Source organism: Protopterus annectens, chromosome 9.part0 (genome assembly GCF_019279795.1).
Source record: "Protopterus annectens isolate FY-2018-M chromosome 9.part0, PAN1.0, whole genome shotgun sequence".
Lineage (NCBI taxonomy): Eukaryota > Metazoa > Chordata > Ceratodontiformes > Protopteridae > Protopterus > Protopterus annectens.
In genome coordinates this window covers 879,384,718-879,402,598 of record NC_056743.1, presented here as the reverse complement: position 1 = coordinate 879,402,598, position 17,881 = coordinate 879,384,718, and the positions used below count along the sequence as shown (strand labels likewise).

General features: G+C 39.2%; 1 protein-coding gene across 1 annotated transcript in view; it reads left to right on the top strand.

The window, feature by feature from the left end:
* Positions 1–17,881, top strand: part of MBD6 (methyl-CpG binding domain protein 6) — a 613,628-nt gene that overhangs the window by 353,994 nt on the left and 241,753 nt on the right. The window contains exon 5 of the mRNA XM_044083610.1: positions 17,685–17,853. Coding sequence (XP_043939545.1) covers positions 17,685–17,853 — 169 coding nt within the window. The remainder of the gene's footprint in view (positions 1–17,684; positions 17,854–17,881) is intronic.

Genomic DNA, 17,881 nt, shown 5'->3' with positions numbered 1-17,881 from the left:
AGAAAACTGAAAATAATTTGAACAAACAGATTACAGGAAAGAAAATGATCTTTCTGTGCCTAAACCTTTCTCGTGGTTATCTCTTCCCTAAAAAAATTATTGAACCCTAAGTTACGCTGGCTGAATTTCCAGAAGACATCACAGGAGGAGATGTAAGTTCACAAATCAAACCCACAGATCTGTACACCACAAGCTCCTGGGTAGCTCTTCCCTATCTGAATGTTCATTCAGCTATTTGGCTTATGCCTCCCCCTACAGAAATCAAAGATGCAGTTAGGCAGTTTCACATTTAGCTGCTAGGGACATTCCTGTCATGATCATGGTTAGCTGTCTTTGTACAGAATTTTCTAATTCCATTTTTATAGTTTTTAGCTTCCTGGTCTAGGAATAGCTACAGATTTTGTAATCACAGAGCAGAATAATTGCACTTTGTTTCACGTATCTGCTAAACATTTCACATCTCATGTATAATAGTTGTATTTCCCAGCAGAAGACAGTTATAAACTTTGCATATTTTTGAACATTGTTGAAAAAGGTCACATCTCTTCATACCACTGAAAAAAACATGCACTGCATATTCAGTCACATATGTTTACCCTTTTTGTTTCTCTGGAAGTGAATGTGTCCAACACGTGCCCATCTCTTTCTACACAGCTAACATCTGTATTAGAGTGGGAGACGTGTTATCCACATCCAAAGTGGTTCTATAAAAATTTGAGCAGAGGAAGGTTAGTGCTTCATGTAAGCCAGGCTTTAGAGTCAGAGCAATAAATAGTTTAAAGGATAATAAAGTGAGCTATAACAACTACAGTGCTTACTTCTTGATTTTCAGCTGTTAAGGATTAATTATTTTAGACTGAAGCACAGAGACTTGTGGGGTGTATGCGCAAAACAAGTGTGAACAGTGAAAACACTACATGTGTGCACAAGTTCATTTCTTTTCTGTATTTTCTACAAGCGTTTGGTGACAATTAGGATCAAGCTGTAACCGATGTTATTGCCATTGTATTTCACAGCCAGGAATGAAGCTTCCATCCCTTTTAAATTTGTGAATTGATCTGTTCATCAAAGAGAAGAAATGCCGTGGTGGTGCAGCGGAAGCGTTGTTGCTTCACAGCAAGAGGTTCTCCCGTTCGATTCTCGGCTGGAGCACTTTCTGTGTGGAGTCTGTATGTCCTCCCCATGGTTGAGTGATGTTAGAAAGACATGCGTGAATGGGCGTGCCTTCGTTGAAGGTTGGGTGTCAGGGTGGCACCTCGGCACCGTAAAAATCTACTGCCAATCATTAGTGGACCGGAGTTCCGCTGTGGCGACCCCTAACCGGGAAAAGCCAAAAGAAGAACAACATCAAAGAGAATAAATGCAGTTTAGAAAAGCAGGAGATTTTGACATATAACCATAAGGGAATGCCTTTGCATGGATTGCCTGTCTGCTAAAAAGACAAAGGAAGTCTTGCTCTTCCCCAAACACCTGGATCATTGATCTGTATAATTAAAAAGAAGCTACAGATGTGAAAGGTAAAAGGGATAGAAATCCCCAGGTAATTACTTCCACTGCTCTTTTTTTATGTTTTATTTTCACAGATTGTTTAAATGTTACCACTGAACAAATCATAGGTGAAGGGAGATCCCTGTAGTCTCTCCCATACAGGAGTGGTTCAACATAAATGTGATGATTACATCTCTTTATATACAAGATGAGGTAATAATAAAACATTGCATGTATTCTACATAGAAGCCCTGGTGACCAAGTGTTTAGGACTGGGCTGCAGTAATATGCCTTTCACTGCCCTCCCCTGCCATGGAGATAAGTACCCATTTCTGTACCCATTATATGGTTGAGCATATTTAATACTTAAAACAAAAGCGCCTTGCTGCACTGTACACCTTTTTTAAAGATCTGGTTTTGAGGATTAGGCAGAAGAAAAGCATCTTAATGTTTCAGTTTTGGAATGTGCCTTTGATACAGGATCCTATCCGTGTCCTCATTTAAATTTGGTTTACCTGCTATAAATATGTACATTTTATGCTTTCATTTAATTTGGCAAGCATGTTCATCGATTTAAACTTTAACAAAGCAACAAAAATAGCTCTGTAGCACTGTTTAGTTCTTTTGCTAGCTATCACAGCAACTGCTGAACTCATGACTTTGCATCTCTTTGCATCATACTTTTTTGCTGTCCTAGGACCTCCATCCATCACTGGGTCTACCAGCTGCTCCTTCCATCCCTGCACTTTGTCCAACTCAGGGCTGGGGCCAGCACTGATCTTAGGGACATCCTGGGAGGGATCATGTCATGGCTGTCTCTGCCAGAGGATTTTTTTTTTTTACTTAATGACCTACCCTTGTCTCCCCAACATTTGTTTATTCCATCCAAGCCATACTCCCCTTTCTGGACCATGCCTCCTTTCAGTGATTGCCTAGACAAACACTCATCCCCCCGGGTTAGGCATGCCTAGCCCTCTCTGCCAGCTTCTCAGATGCTTCAGCCCCTAATCGAACCTGGGTCACCTGAGCTGTAATTAGGGCTTTATCCCTCTGTGCCGCTAAACTGGCATGAGTTTGCAGCTCTTAAGGTTTAGCTAGTTTAAACCTGGGATCAAAGGGCTTTTAAAGTGAATGGCTAAAGCAAGTGCTAATCATGAAAACTACATTAATGGGTAAGTGCATGATGGTCTATGAATTTTATCCAGTGTAATACAAGAAGAAGAACTGTGAATTATTCTCTGACATGGACCTGAAGGTGAATGGTAGTAAAATGTAGCTGAAAAGTCTTACTAAGTAGTATTTGTAGTGAGAGTAGGGAACAGGTGGAGGTGAGATATGCTCTAGAGAGAAGAGGAGTGAAGGTCATCAGGAATAAGACAGAATATATGTCTGTAAATGAGAGGGAGGATAGAGGAATGGTGAAGGATGCAAGGAGTAGAGGTGGCGAAGGTGGATGAGTTTAAATACTTGGGGTCAGTAGTTCAGAGTAACGGTGAGTGTGGAAGAGAGGTGAAGAAGAGAGTACAGGCGGGATGGAGTGGGTGGAGAAGAGTGTCAGGAGTGATTTGTGACAGACGAGTACCTGTAAGAGTGAAAGAGAAGGTCTACAAGAGGGTAGTGAGACCAGCTATGTTATATGGGTTGGAGACAGTGGCATTGACAAAAAGGCAGGAGTTTGAGCTGGATGTGGCAGCATTAAAGATGTTAAGATTTGCACTGGGTGTGACGAGGGTGGACAAGATTAGTATATTAGAGGGTCAGCCCAGGTTGGAAGGTTTGGAGACAAAGCCAGAGAGGCAAGATTACGTTGGTTTGGACATGTGCTGAGGAGGGATGCTGAGTATATTGGGAAAAAGATGCTAAGGATGAAGCTACCAGGTAACAGGAAAAGAAGAAGGCCTAAGATAAGGTTTTTGGATGTGGTGAGAGAGGATATGCAGGTGGTTGGTGTGACAGAGCAAGATGCAGAGGACAGGAAGAAATGGAAACAGGTGATCTGCTGTGACGACCCCTAACGGGAATAGCCGAAAGATGATGATGATGGTGACACTTATAACAAATTCAGCATTGTATAGCCTTTGATTTAGCATGAAATTATGTTAGTAACTGTGCACCATCCATTGTCCTTGATAGACAAACTCACGGTAGACTTCTCTTGTTTTTTCTACACTTCATAACCTCATCTCTTTAACAGTGTTATACAGTGTTTTGTCATCAAGTAAATGTATCGTGTATAGCATATTACTAGTCATTATTTGTGCTATTCATTTTTGTCTTCATGCCAGATGAATCATTTTTCCGTTGCTAGTCTCCTCATTTGTGGAACTGGAGTGGTTAGTTCCAGATCCTGAATCATCTACAGTCAGCATCATCACATCTTCTAATGCAGGCTTAATTTTCTGCTTCCATTTATAAGCTATCACCTTTTTGGCAGCTAAATAAAGACAAGTCTGCTGTGCTCACATATCTTGTCAACTCCTGTCCCAGGAAAAAAAATTACCTTATTGATGACCAGCTGCCCTTATCAGATTTCATTACATTTCTCCTGTAAATCCTTTTTGAATGTTTTCACTGCTACACATTTTCAAAATGTATGTGACGAACCAACCAGGTCACCTACGTCACACATCCTGTATTCGAAGGATACTATTGGAAACATTGTTGCCAAGCTTGAAGGTGTGTAAAAATACTTAAAGAAATACAGCCAGCCAGACCCCCCCCCCCCACACACACACACAAAAAAATCTGAATTTTTGGATTTGTTGGCATGTCTAGTGAACAGAATTATTTGGGTTTAAAGGTCTCCAATTGGCTACACTTGTAATGTTCTTTCCCAGTCCTTTCTATACTCGCCTGTGCCCACTGCTGTCCCTCCCAACAGATGTTTATATATCTGGCTAAGCATTCCTTTTTCTCCTGCTATCTCCTTACTTTTGTTAGTAGCCATTTCCTGGTCACTCCTCATTTTTATTGCTTTTCTCATATGTTTGTTTTTTCAGTATTTTTATTAATTATAGAAATCCTGGTCCATCTAGACTGTCAGCAGCAAACCTAGTCCTGAATTCCCCCATGTTAGTAAACTCCCAGCATCTCCACAAAGTTATCCATTAAATCTCTGAGTTTGTCTTTTTATTTCCAGCTTTCCAAGTAACCAGTGCTTAGTATCCCAGATTGGCAGCGTTTCTTCTAACACAGTCTACAGTTTGTCTCTTTTATCAGCCTAAGTGCTGCTTGCATGATTTTCTCTTGTTGTCCTCAGCTCACTGTTTTACATTCCCACCTTTCTTTTCTCATTTTCTCCTGGAAGTCGATACAGTCTTCCCATCCTATCTGTTAATTAACTTCTTCCAATCTGTACTGTTTTTCCTTTGTAAATCAGATTAAATAGTTTTAATCTACTTGTTCTAATATGCAGTTAATAATTAGGAATGCAGAGACCGATCCCTGACAAGATTGTAAAGTTAATATTTCCCAACTTATTGTAGTTTTTTAATCCTGACAGTGTGTGTGTATGTATAACAACCTTGTGGTTAACTTCTTCAGCTGTTGTAAGAACCCCTATGGAGAGACTCTTGTCAAACCCTTTGCTACGTATAAAATCAGTGGCTCCCTTTGTGGCATGTCTAGACAAATTGCTTTCCACGTCTTGAAAAAATCTTTGACCCTGTTGAAAATGTCATTATATACCAAATCTACTAAAGCTTACAAGTTAGGTGCTGCTTTCAGACCCAGATAGACCATTTAATTTGCATTGTTCAAGAAGGCAACATTGTTTCTGGGTCTGGACTGTAGTTTATTTTAATTGCCCTTGGATTTTGTTCATTAATTTTATACCCTGATGTTGCATGAAAACTGCACATCCCAGAGAAGACTACCCTTGAATCCTTTTCTAGAGATGTTGAATATATTAAACGGTCATCTGCATGTAGTATTTTATATGTCCTGTCCCGTTTTCTCTGTTCATTTATTCTACTTTTATCTAAACATGGCCACCAATGGTTCAAGTTAAAGACTGAATAATAATGAGAAGAGTGGACACCCTGCTAATTGCCCTTTAACCATAATCTAGTGACCCTCACCTTCCACCTTCTTCCCTAGCAATTCAAACAGTGCACTTTTTTATCAAAATAATGCCTCTTTTACCCCCTGAGGGATAAGATAAACATTTATTTTAATGTAAAACTACTGTTTAGTAATTTTACATGACCTGCATTGTTTAAGTGCATGGTTTTCTGTAACAAACAAATAAATAAACCGTGGTTTGTACCTAATAATGCAAGCAAACATTTTACTGCACTTGACAAGATCATGCATTCCATTTACATTCTTTAACATTTTAAACAGTTGTGACCACTCTTTGTAGTCATTACCTTCTTATATTGCTCTTGTTCTTTTTTCCTACTCGTCCTCCTTTATTTTTATGTCCATAGATTAACATTTCAAAATTTTGCTTGTGTCCACTTTCATTCACAATATTTTAGATTGGTGTTTTGAACAAGGCTGTAAATAACAGTTTCAGTCACTGAGACCTTTTCAACACAAGTATCAGTTCCCTCAAACTTCTTACAGTATTTACAGGTTTACCACACTTTGTCATAGGAGATTGAAAGCCTCCTTCTTGGCATGAGGGTAGGGCAACTGATCCAATATTAGGTAACTGGGCCGATGAGAGTGTTTTCATGATCCTCTCTTCTTGTTGGCTGTCCTGTTTTATCTAGTCCCACCAATCACCACCCACTGTGTAGTTATACATTTAACTTGTTCACACATCCAGTGATTCATTTTTATCACATCCATGTCGTTTTTCTACAAAAAAAAAAAAGATTGTGAGACCAACAAGGAAACAAGAAAAACAAGCCCCACCTCTCCCCTCAGGGGGAGGAACCTGAAAACTTCTCACATGCACTTGCATGAGTATTTTGTTTAAAGATGTTATTCAGATCAGTCTTACCATTTTGTGCCTTTTCTCCTGCCTGTGTCTATTTTTCTTATCCTTGAGATGCTTGTTTCACAATGAGCACAAGCACCTTATCACAAACACTGTTATATTCAAGGCCATGTTCATTCCACAGAGTAGTAGTTCTTGTAATTGTTGCAGCTTTGACTTTCTCAGGCTTCTGTTTTTGCCCAGGTTACCCTATTAATATGTCATCTGTGATGAAGCAGGACTTCCTGTCTGTTTGGGGTTACTGGTCTGTCTGAACCTTGAACACAGTTAATTCTCACAACTTCCCAAAAGACCTTCACAAAATTCACACAGGCCTCTGGTGAAGCTAAATGCAGCTACTTGCAAAAATAGCATGCCAGCATGTGAGTTATTTTTATCAATGTTTTGGTGGAGATTGTCGCATATCTTGTGTATTCTGTGACACTGGATGGGTTCAAGTCATTTATTGTACATAAACACATCAAGAGCTGCTGTAAATGGAGCATGTACTTCAAACTTCTTACACTTACCGACTGACTGATTACTTCTAACACACTCACATGTGAATCTCCATTCAGACTTGCACTCACACTGAACGACTACACAAAATGGCACTGATCTTGCTCACATGTGCTCAGTACCTTATATGCACATGCTGTCAGACTACAGTGGCTGACTAGGTACATTATACACACTGCTCTACATCCTCCCTCTTTAATTTTGTTCAATATGCAAAACAGGAGAACAAAGACATTTTGAGAGCTAGACAGTATATCAACATTTTAACAAACAAAACTGAGTTCAAGTCAAAGTTGCTTTGTATTCTGGATTTGGTCTGGAAATTCTGCCTGATCTGGTAACATAGAAACTTTAACTGGGTTTAGCAACAGAGACAGTATCTGGGGATTCTTTCACAAATGGAACAGCAGGGATTATGTCAAAATTATTTGAAGGAAACAGACTGACCTTTTCAATTTGAACAGGTGTAGAGTCACTCTGGGAATTAGAGTCGTTGGCACAGGCAATCTGCTGCATCACTGGTTTGGAGACAGGTAACACGTCTTAGATCCCAACTGAAATCCATTCCTTCTGATTGTATGATGTAAGATCTTGGTTCCTCATAAATGTTCTTCACAATTCTCACATGATCGTGTCCTTTAGATCTTTGCATTCTCACAACTTCTCCTTGTAGTAATACTCTAAGGGATTTACTAGTCTTATTGCAAGTACAACTTTTGTGACTGGCGTTTTCTGGAAAGTTGAGCCTTGACCACTCTGTTGTTGTTTACATTGGAACTAACAATTGTTTACTGATTGGTAGAGTTCTTCTAGTCTGTCTGGACTTTATTCCCTGAGCAGGTGAACCAAGCAAGTTGCCTCAAGAAATGCTTCTGAGGTTGAGTAAATCATGGAAAACATTGATACCATATCTCTTGGATTTCTCTAACAAACATTTTGCACTCTGAATTGTATGTTCAGCTAACCCATTGGAATTTGCATACTCAAGGACTACTGGTAATATGGACAAAGTCCCAAGACTCAGAAAAATTATTTAACTGCTGACTAGTAAACTGTGCACCATTGTCAGACATGACTTTGTGCGACTACCATGGACAGAAAAATGTCTCTTCAATTTTGTAATGACAGTGCTGGACGTCAAGTTAGTAAGTAGGTCAATTTCAAACCAATTTGAATAAGAGTCTACTAACACTAAGTAATGTTGACCATTCCATTCGAAAATATCTGTAACAACCATCAACCACGGTAATTCAGGAATTTTTTGTAGCTGAAATTGTTATTTTTATTGATCTGGTTTTGTGCTGTTGCGAATTGAACATGCTGGAGTTTCCTTCTGTATATCTTTGGACATAGAAGGTGAAAATACAATGCCTCTTGCCTTTTTTTGGTTGAATCAGTAATTGGGTGACCACGATGCAAGACTTTGATATATTCCTGTTGTAATCTTGTAGGAATTACCACTTTTGGACCTTTCATGATGATTCCATCTTCCATCATGAGCTTGTCTCGGTAAGGAAAATACTGCTGTGGCAAACTGTTTTGTTGTGTTAGCCATCCTTGACTGATGATGTTTTTCAGCTTCTGGAGAATTGGGTCTGAAGCTGTGTGTTTTCATAGTTCATCAAGCCGTGATGACAAAAAAATTTCTGACTTACATGACTTCAAAGTCTGCTGTTTCATCTTCATTCTGCTCCGTTGTTTGTCTGGATGCACTTGACAAAGCATCAGCAAAGTACAAATATTTGCCCTTTTTGTAAACAATATTGAAATTGTACTTCTGCAATTTTAACATCATGCATTGCAATCGTGCTGGGGCTGTATGCATTGGCTTTTTCAGAATTGCCACTCATGGTTGGTGAGCAGTCTCTATTTGTATAGGTCTGCCATAAATATAATCATTGACCTTGGAACATGTGAACACTACTGTCAAAAGTTCTTTATCTATTTGTGCATAATGCATCTCTGTTTGGGTTAAAGTTCTGGGTCTGTAAGCAACTGGTATGCCTTCTTGAAGACATGCTGCACCAAGGCCATACTTTGAAGTATAACAAGAAAGAGTTGCAGGTTTGTGAACATCATAATATCTTAATGTGGGTGGACTGGCAATTTTCTTCTTCAGGATGTCAACTGCTCTTTGGTGTTGCTCCAGCCAGGACCAGTGTACATTTTTTGCATGTCAACTCATGTAATGGTGCAGAAAGTTCACTCAAGTCTGGGATGAACTTTCCTAAGTAGTTGACCATACCTAGAAAATGTTGTAAAGATGTGGCATTCTCTGGAACTAGCATCTCAAAAATTGCTGTTTGCTTAGTCGGATCTGGATGTAAGCCAGAACTGGTAAACAAATGTCCTACATAAGTAACTTCTTTCAGTTTGAATTTACATTTCTGAGGATTCAGTTTAAGATTTACTTCACATGCACAGTCTAGAACTTTCCTGAGGGTTTCAATTGTATTTGTCTTCACCATTGCCCCCAACAATAATATCATTTACTATAATAATATATAGATAACCAGAAAAAATATGCTCCAGAGTATGTTGAAAGACTTCACTGGCAAAATTCATTCCATATAGCATTCTCAAAAATCTATATCTACCAAATGGTGTACTGAATGTGGTTAACAATGAAGATTTGCGATCCTGCGAAATTTGTCAAAAAGAACTTCTTTCATCTAAGACTGAGAAACCAGTGGAATCTGACATGAGAGAGGCTACCTCTTGTACTGTAAGCATTGGATGATGAGGACACTTAAGTGCTTTGTTTAAGTCTCTTGGATTAGTACATATTCGAATATCATCTAAGTTTTTCTTATGACCATGGAGGATACCTATTCAGTCAGTTCTTCTACTGGAGTAAGGACACCTAAATTTGCCATTTTGTCTCATTCTGCTTTTACTTTGCTCTGCATCGCTACTAGAATCATTCGTGCTGGTCTGACAACTGGACTTACTTCATAGTTTAACTTCATGGAATATGTGACTGGAAGTTTGTCTTTGAAAATATCAGCATATGCACTAAAAATACTTTGTGTAAAACTGTTGTTGTTGTTCATACTTCTATGGTAAACCTCTTTATTATATGAAATTAGTCCCATTCTCAGACTGTCTTTGAGGCCTAACAGTGACTGCACGTTCCTTTTGACTACATAAAACTGCAAGTCATAGCTGTTTCCAGTAGAATGGCATGAAAGAACTACTGCACCATCAGTTTAAATCTCTTCATCACCATAAGCAACTAGTTTTGCACACTTTGCTGAATCAAGTTTCTTACCAGCTTTTACTTTAGCAAACATTTGTGCTGGTATAACATTGCACTTAGATCGAGTGTCTGCTTTAAGTTCTACAGGTTTCCCATTAATTTGCACAGTACAGAATATTTTGCTCTTTGACAACTGATAATCTACTGTATTAACTGTTTCATCGATCAAGAGACACCATCAACACAGAAAGCTTGTTCACAGCTCTCTGAGTTTGCTACAGTCTCTATCTGATCTGCTTGCTTCTTTGGATACTCTTTTAACAAAAGTCTGTAACTCTTTAGACTTGCAAAGCCTTTTGAAATGATTCCACTTTTTACATTTGTGACATTACTGACAAAAACCTAAACACTTTCCTCATTTTAGGTTCATGACTGCCTCCGCAATTGTGGCAGTTAACAATTATAACAATGAGGTTGGTGGTGGCCCATATATTTCTTTTTCATCTTAACTTTCTGTTGTATACTATCAACATTCGCACTAGCAGATACTGCAAACATGTTTTTCCTCATTCGTAAGCATATCCGTATGCTTTTCTGTAAGCTCCTGTGTTTGACAAATTTCAATGGCTTTGCTCAATGTTAATTCACTATCTCGAAGCAAAATCATTCTCACTGTATCATTAACATCACATGCAAGATGGTATTTTATCAACTCATCTCTTAGATCTCCAAATCTGCATGTTTTTGCTGTATTTCTTAAGTCAGTAATATATGCTGCAATAGTTTCACCAGGCTTTTGATTTCTTGTGTAAAATTTGAGCCTTTCCATTGTAATATTCATTTAAGGGTTACACATTTCTCTAATTTTACGTTTTAAGCACTCAACCTCTTCCCGCGTTTTAGCCTGTATCACAATATGGCAGTTCTCCCCCTCCCCTGCATACATGCCAGGTGCATACACAAATGAATGTTCTCGCTCAATGGCTTCTGAGCCAGCTAAATTGAGAAGTATAAATGCTCTTGTATGTGCATCTTTATCAGAAAATGCAGCCTCTACATAAATATCATATTCTTGCTCAAAAACTCCCCAATCCTCTGCAGTATTATTATCAAACACCACAGTTCAGGTCTGCGAAATCCCACTGCCATAACAACAAATTTCTTTTAAATATAAGTGTAGACCTGGTACTTGTAATTTTGCTCGTGCACAACAGTCTTTGTGAAAATATTTTATTTTGACACTGCAAATATCTAGAACACTCCAGACACTTTGAAAAATCTTAAATTAATGTGAAAAAGTCATACATTGCAAAAAAATGTTAATGTTTTAGCCTTTTCGAACATTTTAAACACTTCAGAGATTATTTCAAACACTTTAATCATTAAGTCGCTATTTTGGACACTTTGAATGCTGTGCCACATGTTTGGTGACTGAAAATTATTTAAATGAATGTAAGTACCTTTGAATAACTGCTGACCTGTTTGCGAGTTCACTCCTGTATATTTCTCCACTTTTAATTGCTTCCCTCATGGTTTGCAAGCTGCTTCAGCTTTGGGTCCCATTCTGAATATACACACTGATCTATAGAGATTTCGTTTACTGTGGACTATTTTAGGGTGGTAGTTTCACAATCTGCAGACAAAAAATGACCAGGCCACCTAGAAGAAACACCTTTAGCATTGTTTGATACAGCAGTCTAAATCTTCTCTTCTGATAGTCACAGATCCTTACTTTTGGTAGAAAAGCCATTTTTTTTATTATTGTATCATTAGAAAAGTCTTGTTTTTAAAAAAATCTGTCCTCTTTTATTTTAATTACCTTGAAAAGGGACCAAATTGCCAATAATTCTCTTTCCTTTATACCATACATCTCAAACCAAACAAAATGTGTCTCAGCATTCTGATCTTTATATGTTCAAATGTAAAGACTCCATGGACTCTCTCCTTATATTGCCAGCTGGTATTGCTGGCCATTCAGCAGTCTTTTCTTTCATGTACTGTATGCAGTTGGTACCTCCTTCTGGCTTTTATGCAAACCTGAGATTTTTCTTTCTGCTCTTATCTCAAGAGTCCAGCAGTTTTCTTTTCTGCTACCGTTAACCTGTGTTTTGCTTCTCTCAGTGTCCGTGAGAGTCATCAGATAATAGTGAATAGAAAGGGCTGTCCATTTCTGAGGTTTTCTTTTCTGAACACTGCATGTATTCGGACAAGTTTGAATTGATTTTCTAGAGCTGGGCAAATATTTTATCTGACTGCTTCTATTATCTTCTTCCATTTGGCCTAGCAAAACAGCTATTCCAGCTTCTTCTGGCATACTAGATTTGTTACCGTTAGGGCTTCAATAACTCAGCTCATTCTTAGTATGATGGTGTTGGAAACCTTGTTCATAGGTAGGTACTAGGCTATTGGCCCTCGGGCCTATATAAGCCTAGCCAAACAGTACCCTGACGTTTGCCACCCAAAAAAAATTATTTTCCTGTGCCCCTGTCAAGCAGACCCACAGATGTGATCCCTGGGGTGAATTTCCTATCTCCCATCCAATCATCAAGATTTTTCTTGAAGAGTGCTAATGAGGAGCTTTGTTTGATATAGATAGGTAGTTTGTTCCTGAGTATGGGAAGTCTGTGGGACAGGAATCTATCCCTCCAGCATGTTCTGTTTATTGTGGTGACAAGGTTTAGGTCACTAGAGCGTGTAGCTTGGAGGGATTGGGATTTCTTTAAGTGGAGCATGTCCAACAGCTCTGGGTTTGACATAGCTTTGTATGTTAGGCAGAGATCACCTCTGAGTAGGTGATCTGTGATGGAGTAAAGTTTTTTGAGACGGTCTGTGTAGGGCATCTGTTTGTGGCCGGTAATCCTCTTTGTGAGGTATTTCTGTGGCCTTTCCAGTTATTGTAGACGTCTTGTGAGGTACATACCAAAAGGGGCATTGTACTCTATAATGGGGCTAATGAGTGATGAGTAGAGGGGAACAATGACCTCTTTTTAACTGGATGAGAAACCTTTTGTGATGAGGTGTGCCACATGGAAGGATTTCCTGACTACTGTGGCAATGTGATTATCAAAGGAGAGACTACTGTCCACCTGTGTCCCAAGGTCTCTTATCACACTTTTGGTGTTAAGTAGACTGCCGCCTATATGGTAGTTCATGGGTACAGAGTTTTTACCAAAGGGGGTGACAATGCACTTTTTGGCACTGAGCTTGAGGCCATGGCTTTGACACCAGGCATCTGTCTCAGTGAAGCCCTTTTATAGGATGTCCACATCATCAGGAGTTTTGATTATGGCTCCTAGTTTGTAGTCATCTGCGAACTTTGTTAGCCAAAGACATTCTGTGTTAGCCTGTACTTCAGAGAAGTAGATAGCAAACAGGAGAGGACCTAAGACTGAACCCTGCGGTACTTCACTTGTCACTGGTCTGAAGTTGGATTTAGAGTCTGCTACTTTCACAGTGTGGGTTCTTTCGGTGAACCAGTTGACAACCCATCTTGTGACATAGGAATTTATAACTAGTTTAGTGAGTTTATCTATAATTCCAGAGTGGGGGATGGTGTCTGAAAGCCTTGGCGAGATCTAGATAGGCTGTGTGAACCACCTTACCCTCATCTACGGCTTTGGTGACTGATTGAAAGACGTCTAGCAGGTTTAGGAGACATGATCTGCCTTTTACAAACCCAAACTGGGTAGGTTCCAGAGATTGGAGATTACCAATGTCATTGTTTATAAGTTCCATGATGATACGTTCCATAGCCTTGCAGACCAGGCTCGTCAGGCTAATGGGGCTGTAGTTCCTGGGGTCTGTGGTGGCTCCCCCTTTGTGAAGTGGGATAACCGTTGCTGTGCGCTATTCAGTAGGCACATAGCCTGAGGTGAGGCTATGATTGAACATGGTATTAGGGGGGGGTGCCAGTTCATTCTGTAGTTCATGTAGAACGCAGTCTGGGATGTTGTCAGGTCCCATGGATGCTGTGTTCCTGGCTTTGGAGAGTGTTTTTTTTACCTGTGCAGCTGTGATTACAGGAACTTTGCATTCATCTGGTATAGAGATGGGTCCTTTAGAGGATGAGAGAGGGATAAAGTTAGCACTGAACCTGTCTGCCAGGATGTTGGCAATATCAGTTGGTTCTGTATATTTAGTGCCATTGTGCTGTAACTCAGAGCAGATCTGAGTGTTGCCATTGAGATTCTTTTTTTCTTTCTTGTTGTCATAAACTGCCAAATCTAACTGTCCGTTGATGCAAGGGACCATTTTAATTTCTTTTACTCAGTCAGTGTTGATACTTTCAAAAGTAAAATCCCTTAATGGTGGTGGTGAAGGAGGAACACTGCAAGCATGCACTAACTCTGCCTGTCAGCCAGAGTTTCCTTAATGTGTATCACAGTTTCTTCATTCAAAATCATTAATCAGTCAGTAGGTATCCATTGCGTCCTCAGACTTCAGCCTTGTAACAAAATGCTGTATGAACTGATGCCAGCTAAGCATTTGAAAACTCTGCCTCAAAATTCAGAGCATGTAATCCCTCCTAGGGAGAAGGAAAGTGTCTCTGTATGACTCTGCTTGACCAAGGAACCCTGATCACAAGAGAATAAGATTTTGTGGAAGTAGAAATCTATTTAAAGCTAAAAATCCTCACTGATTCATCCAATACCATGTGTGTAAAAATGAAACCAGTATCAGTTGCAGAAGACGGCAATCTGTACAGTCATTAAAGACTGGGATAACAGCGTTTTTTATGTTACCTTTCTTTTAGTTCCCAAAAGATAGTGAGAAACAAAAATGCAGTTTAGACTTTAACAGGTTAACAACACCCTTAAAACATTTTGCATTTTATTTCATGAGTTCATTCTCTCTTTATTTTACTGAGGTTGTTAGCTGTAATTTTTGGACATTCAGGACACTTACTAGTGCATCAGGATTTGCAAATAACACCAAAGGTTCGTGGACTACAGAACATAAACCACTTGTTTCCATTTCAGGAACTTTCTCTTTGACTTTTCTTGTGCCTCCAAGGTATTTGTGGAGTGCATTGGTGAAAGTAGCTATGTAGCTCCACAAAAATTCCATCAGAGTCTTCTTGTAGACAGGCAGCTGGTTGCTAGTATCACCAGGCAAATGGAACTGATCCAGGTTGGGAGTTCTACCACAGACCTGTTTACTTCTCTGAGAGTCATAATGACATACAAGAGGTTTTAGCCTTGCCACACTGTGGTACAGCACAACATTAGGTTTTTTGCTGGCACCTTACACAGCAGGGCCTTCCTCCGAATTACAATGGTGTTAGATTTGGTGCCTGTAATTCCCAGGTGCAGCACTTGCCTGGTAGCATACTTTAGTGGGAGCACACTGTAATGCTCAAAAGACTGTAGCTGTGTAATCCCAGGAGGACTCTTGCTTGCACAGTTGTCTGTAAGCAGAACTCCTTGACCATACATGACTAGAAGAAGGTGAGATCACATTTCGTGAGGCTGATTACTGTTCATTTGAACAGTATGTATGTACTATAATGTGGCAGGTAGTATGTGGAAAATTAAATCATATCTTTTTTGCAGGGAAACTATGACGTTATCACATTGAGTCTTAAATGAGGGAGGTCCACCTTTTTAGAATAGTAATGCTAATGCGATATTAAAGTTTATGTACTACTTAAAACGTTTCAACAACCAAATAAAGACAAAACTGCTTAGCCTCATATGAGAAATCAAAGCTGCATGAATAAAAATGCTGCTGACAGATGTGCAGATTGTTTTTGAGATATTGTAAATTGTTAACAAAATGACCTAGAATACAATAGCTGTAATCACTGTGAAAAAGTTTGTGCTGTGCTGAACACTTTGCAGTTTATACTTTTTTAGTGACACTTGTAGTTGTGGAGATATGGACATTTGTTTGAAGATGTAACTTGATTTTGTCAAAAAAGTTCCATGTACGCCTGATGAAAGTTAGAGTACAAACTTCCTGGAGGGAATGAGAGTAATTTCATACTAATGAGTTCCCAAATCAGATAGATAATTCAAGGACACCCAGGAGAATAGAGTCAAGGACCTGTAACAGAGTTAACGGAGCCGTGAAGGACCTCAAAAGAATGTCCCGCATCTGCATATCCACAAGAGGATTAAAAGAAAAAAAAGAGCTCCCCACAGAATTAATAAGTTCATGAACATTGGATGCATTAATAAGAAAGATCCCCTAGAAAGATTAAAAAGGATAAGATGATTTGCCTGTCATAAAAAGTTGGATCAAGTGAATCTTGGATCCCATGGAAGTTAATAAAGTCAGGACTTCCCTGCAAGACTGATTCTGGGGACTCGAAGCAGGACTCGAGAAATCAGAAGGCCCTAGAAGGATTAACAGAGCATAGAGATGTATTCAGGTAAGCAGCATCAGAGTGGACTTAGTAGAATTAGTCCGGCCCCAGTGATGAAGTCAGGGCCTCTATCATAATTAAAAGATTCAGGTGCAGATACTGGTTTTATTGGTAATGATATCCACTGAGCAACATGAACAGAGTCTGGGAGTCTCATATTGTTTTATAGAGTTTGGGGGGCCTGTAGCAGATTTATTGAACTCATGAAACTTCCTGGCGAGCAGTCATGCCAGAGAGCTGAGATTGTGCTATATGTCCAGACAAGCTGATGTTTTCCAGTCCACCCAGAAGTGTATTGGATTGGTTTGAAGAATAAAATGAAATGCTTCATGTGAGTTAATGGAGCAAAGGGGATAACAGATGATTTACTGTAGTTGTAAAGCCTACTTCTTAACATTTACCGGTATAATTTATTGACAGTCTGAATTTATTTTTAGTACAGTTAGAGATGTTTGAATTTTAAAAGGACAATATTGTTAATCCTTAGGATTTTTCAAAGCTTTAGAGACACTGTTACCCATCTGACTTAAAAGGTACACAACAGTGCTGTATATAATTTAGTTGTCTTTACAGATGTTTTAACATAGGTGAAAAATTAAGATAATCTATTCTGATCAGCCCCCAGCAGTGTTGTGCTGTATTTGCAGGGATAGATTCCAGATGCAGAGAGTAATGCTTCTGCTGTACTGGGCTCTGATCAGGACACATCTTAAATACTGTGTGCGTATCTGGCGACTTTAGAAGGAAAAAAAAAAAAAAAAACTGTCACAGGCAGAAGCGTATTAGTGTTTGGGTGAGAGGGGAAGTGTCTGACCAGAGACTAGAGGAGTTGGTATTTTTTCTCCATATTAACCGGAAGAGAGAGGAAAGGTTGCATAATATTGGTGGACAAAATCACGTTCCGGAGATAAAAAAGGGTCACTGTGAAGAAGTTGTTCATGGAGTATCATCAGGATATTTTTATGATCAACAAATTGTTTACTAGCTCTTTGAGAGTACTTCTTTGGGAGGGAATGGGCTACCAGAATGGGTGTTAGAGAAGGTGACATTCAAGTGGAAATGGAGCAGGTGGAGAAAGGGATTCACTTAAGGGGGAGACTAGGTAGGTTAACTTTTTGTTTTGTTATCAAACAAATGTCATGCAACGAAGTCTTCTCTAACCACTTGCTTTGTCCCCCTTTTAGGTGTTTAACTTCGATCCTGCTGCTGTAGTCAAACCAAGAAGTGCAGAGGAAATTAAAGCAGATGAAGATATGACAAAACTCTGTAATCATAGGAGGAAAAACGTTGCCATGGCTGCACTTTACAAAACTATGGAGACATCAGTACATGGAATACCAAAACACGTACTTGGTAAGGTGTTTTTGCAGCTTTTGCAGCT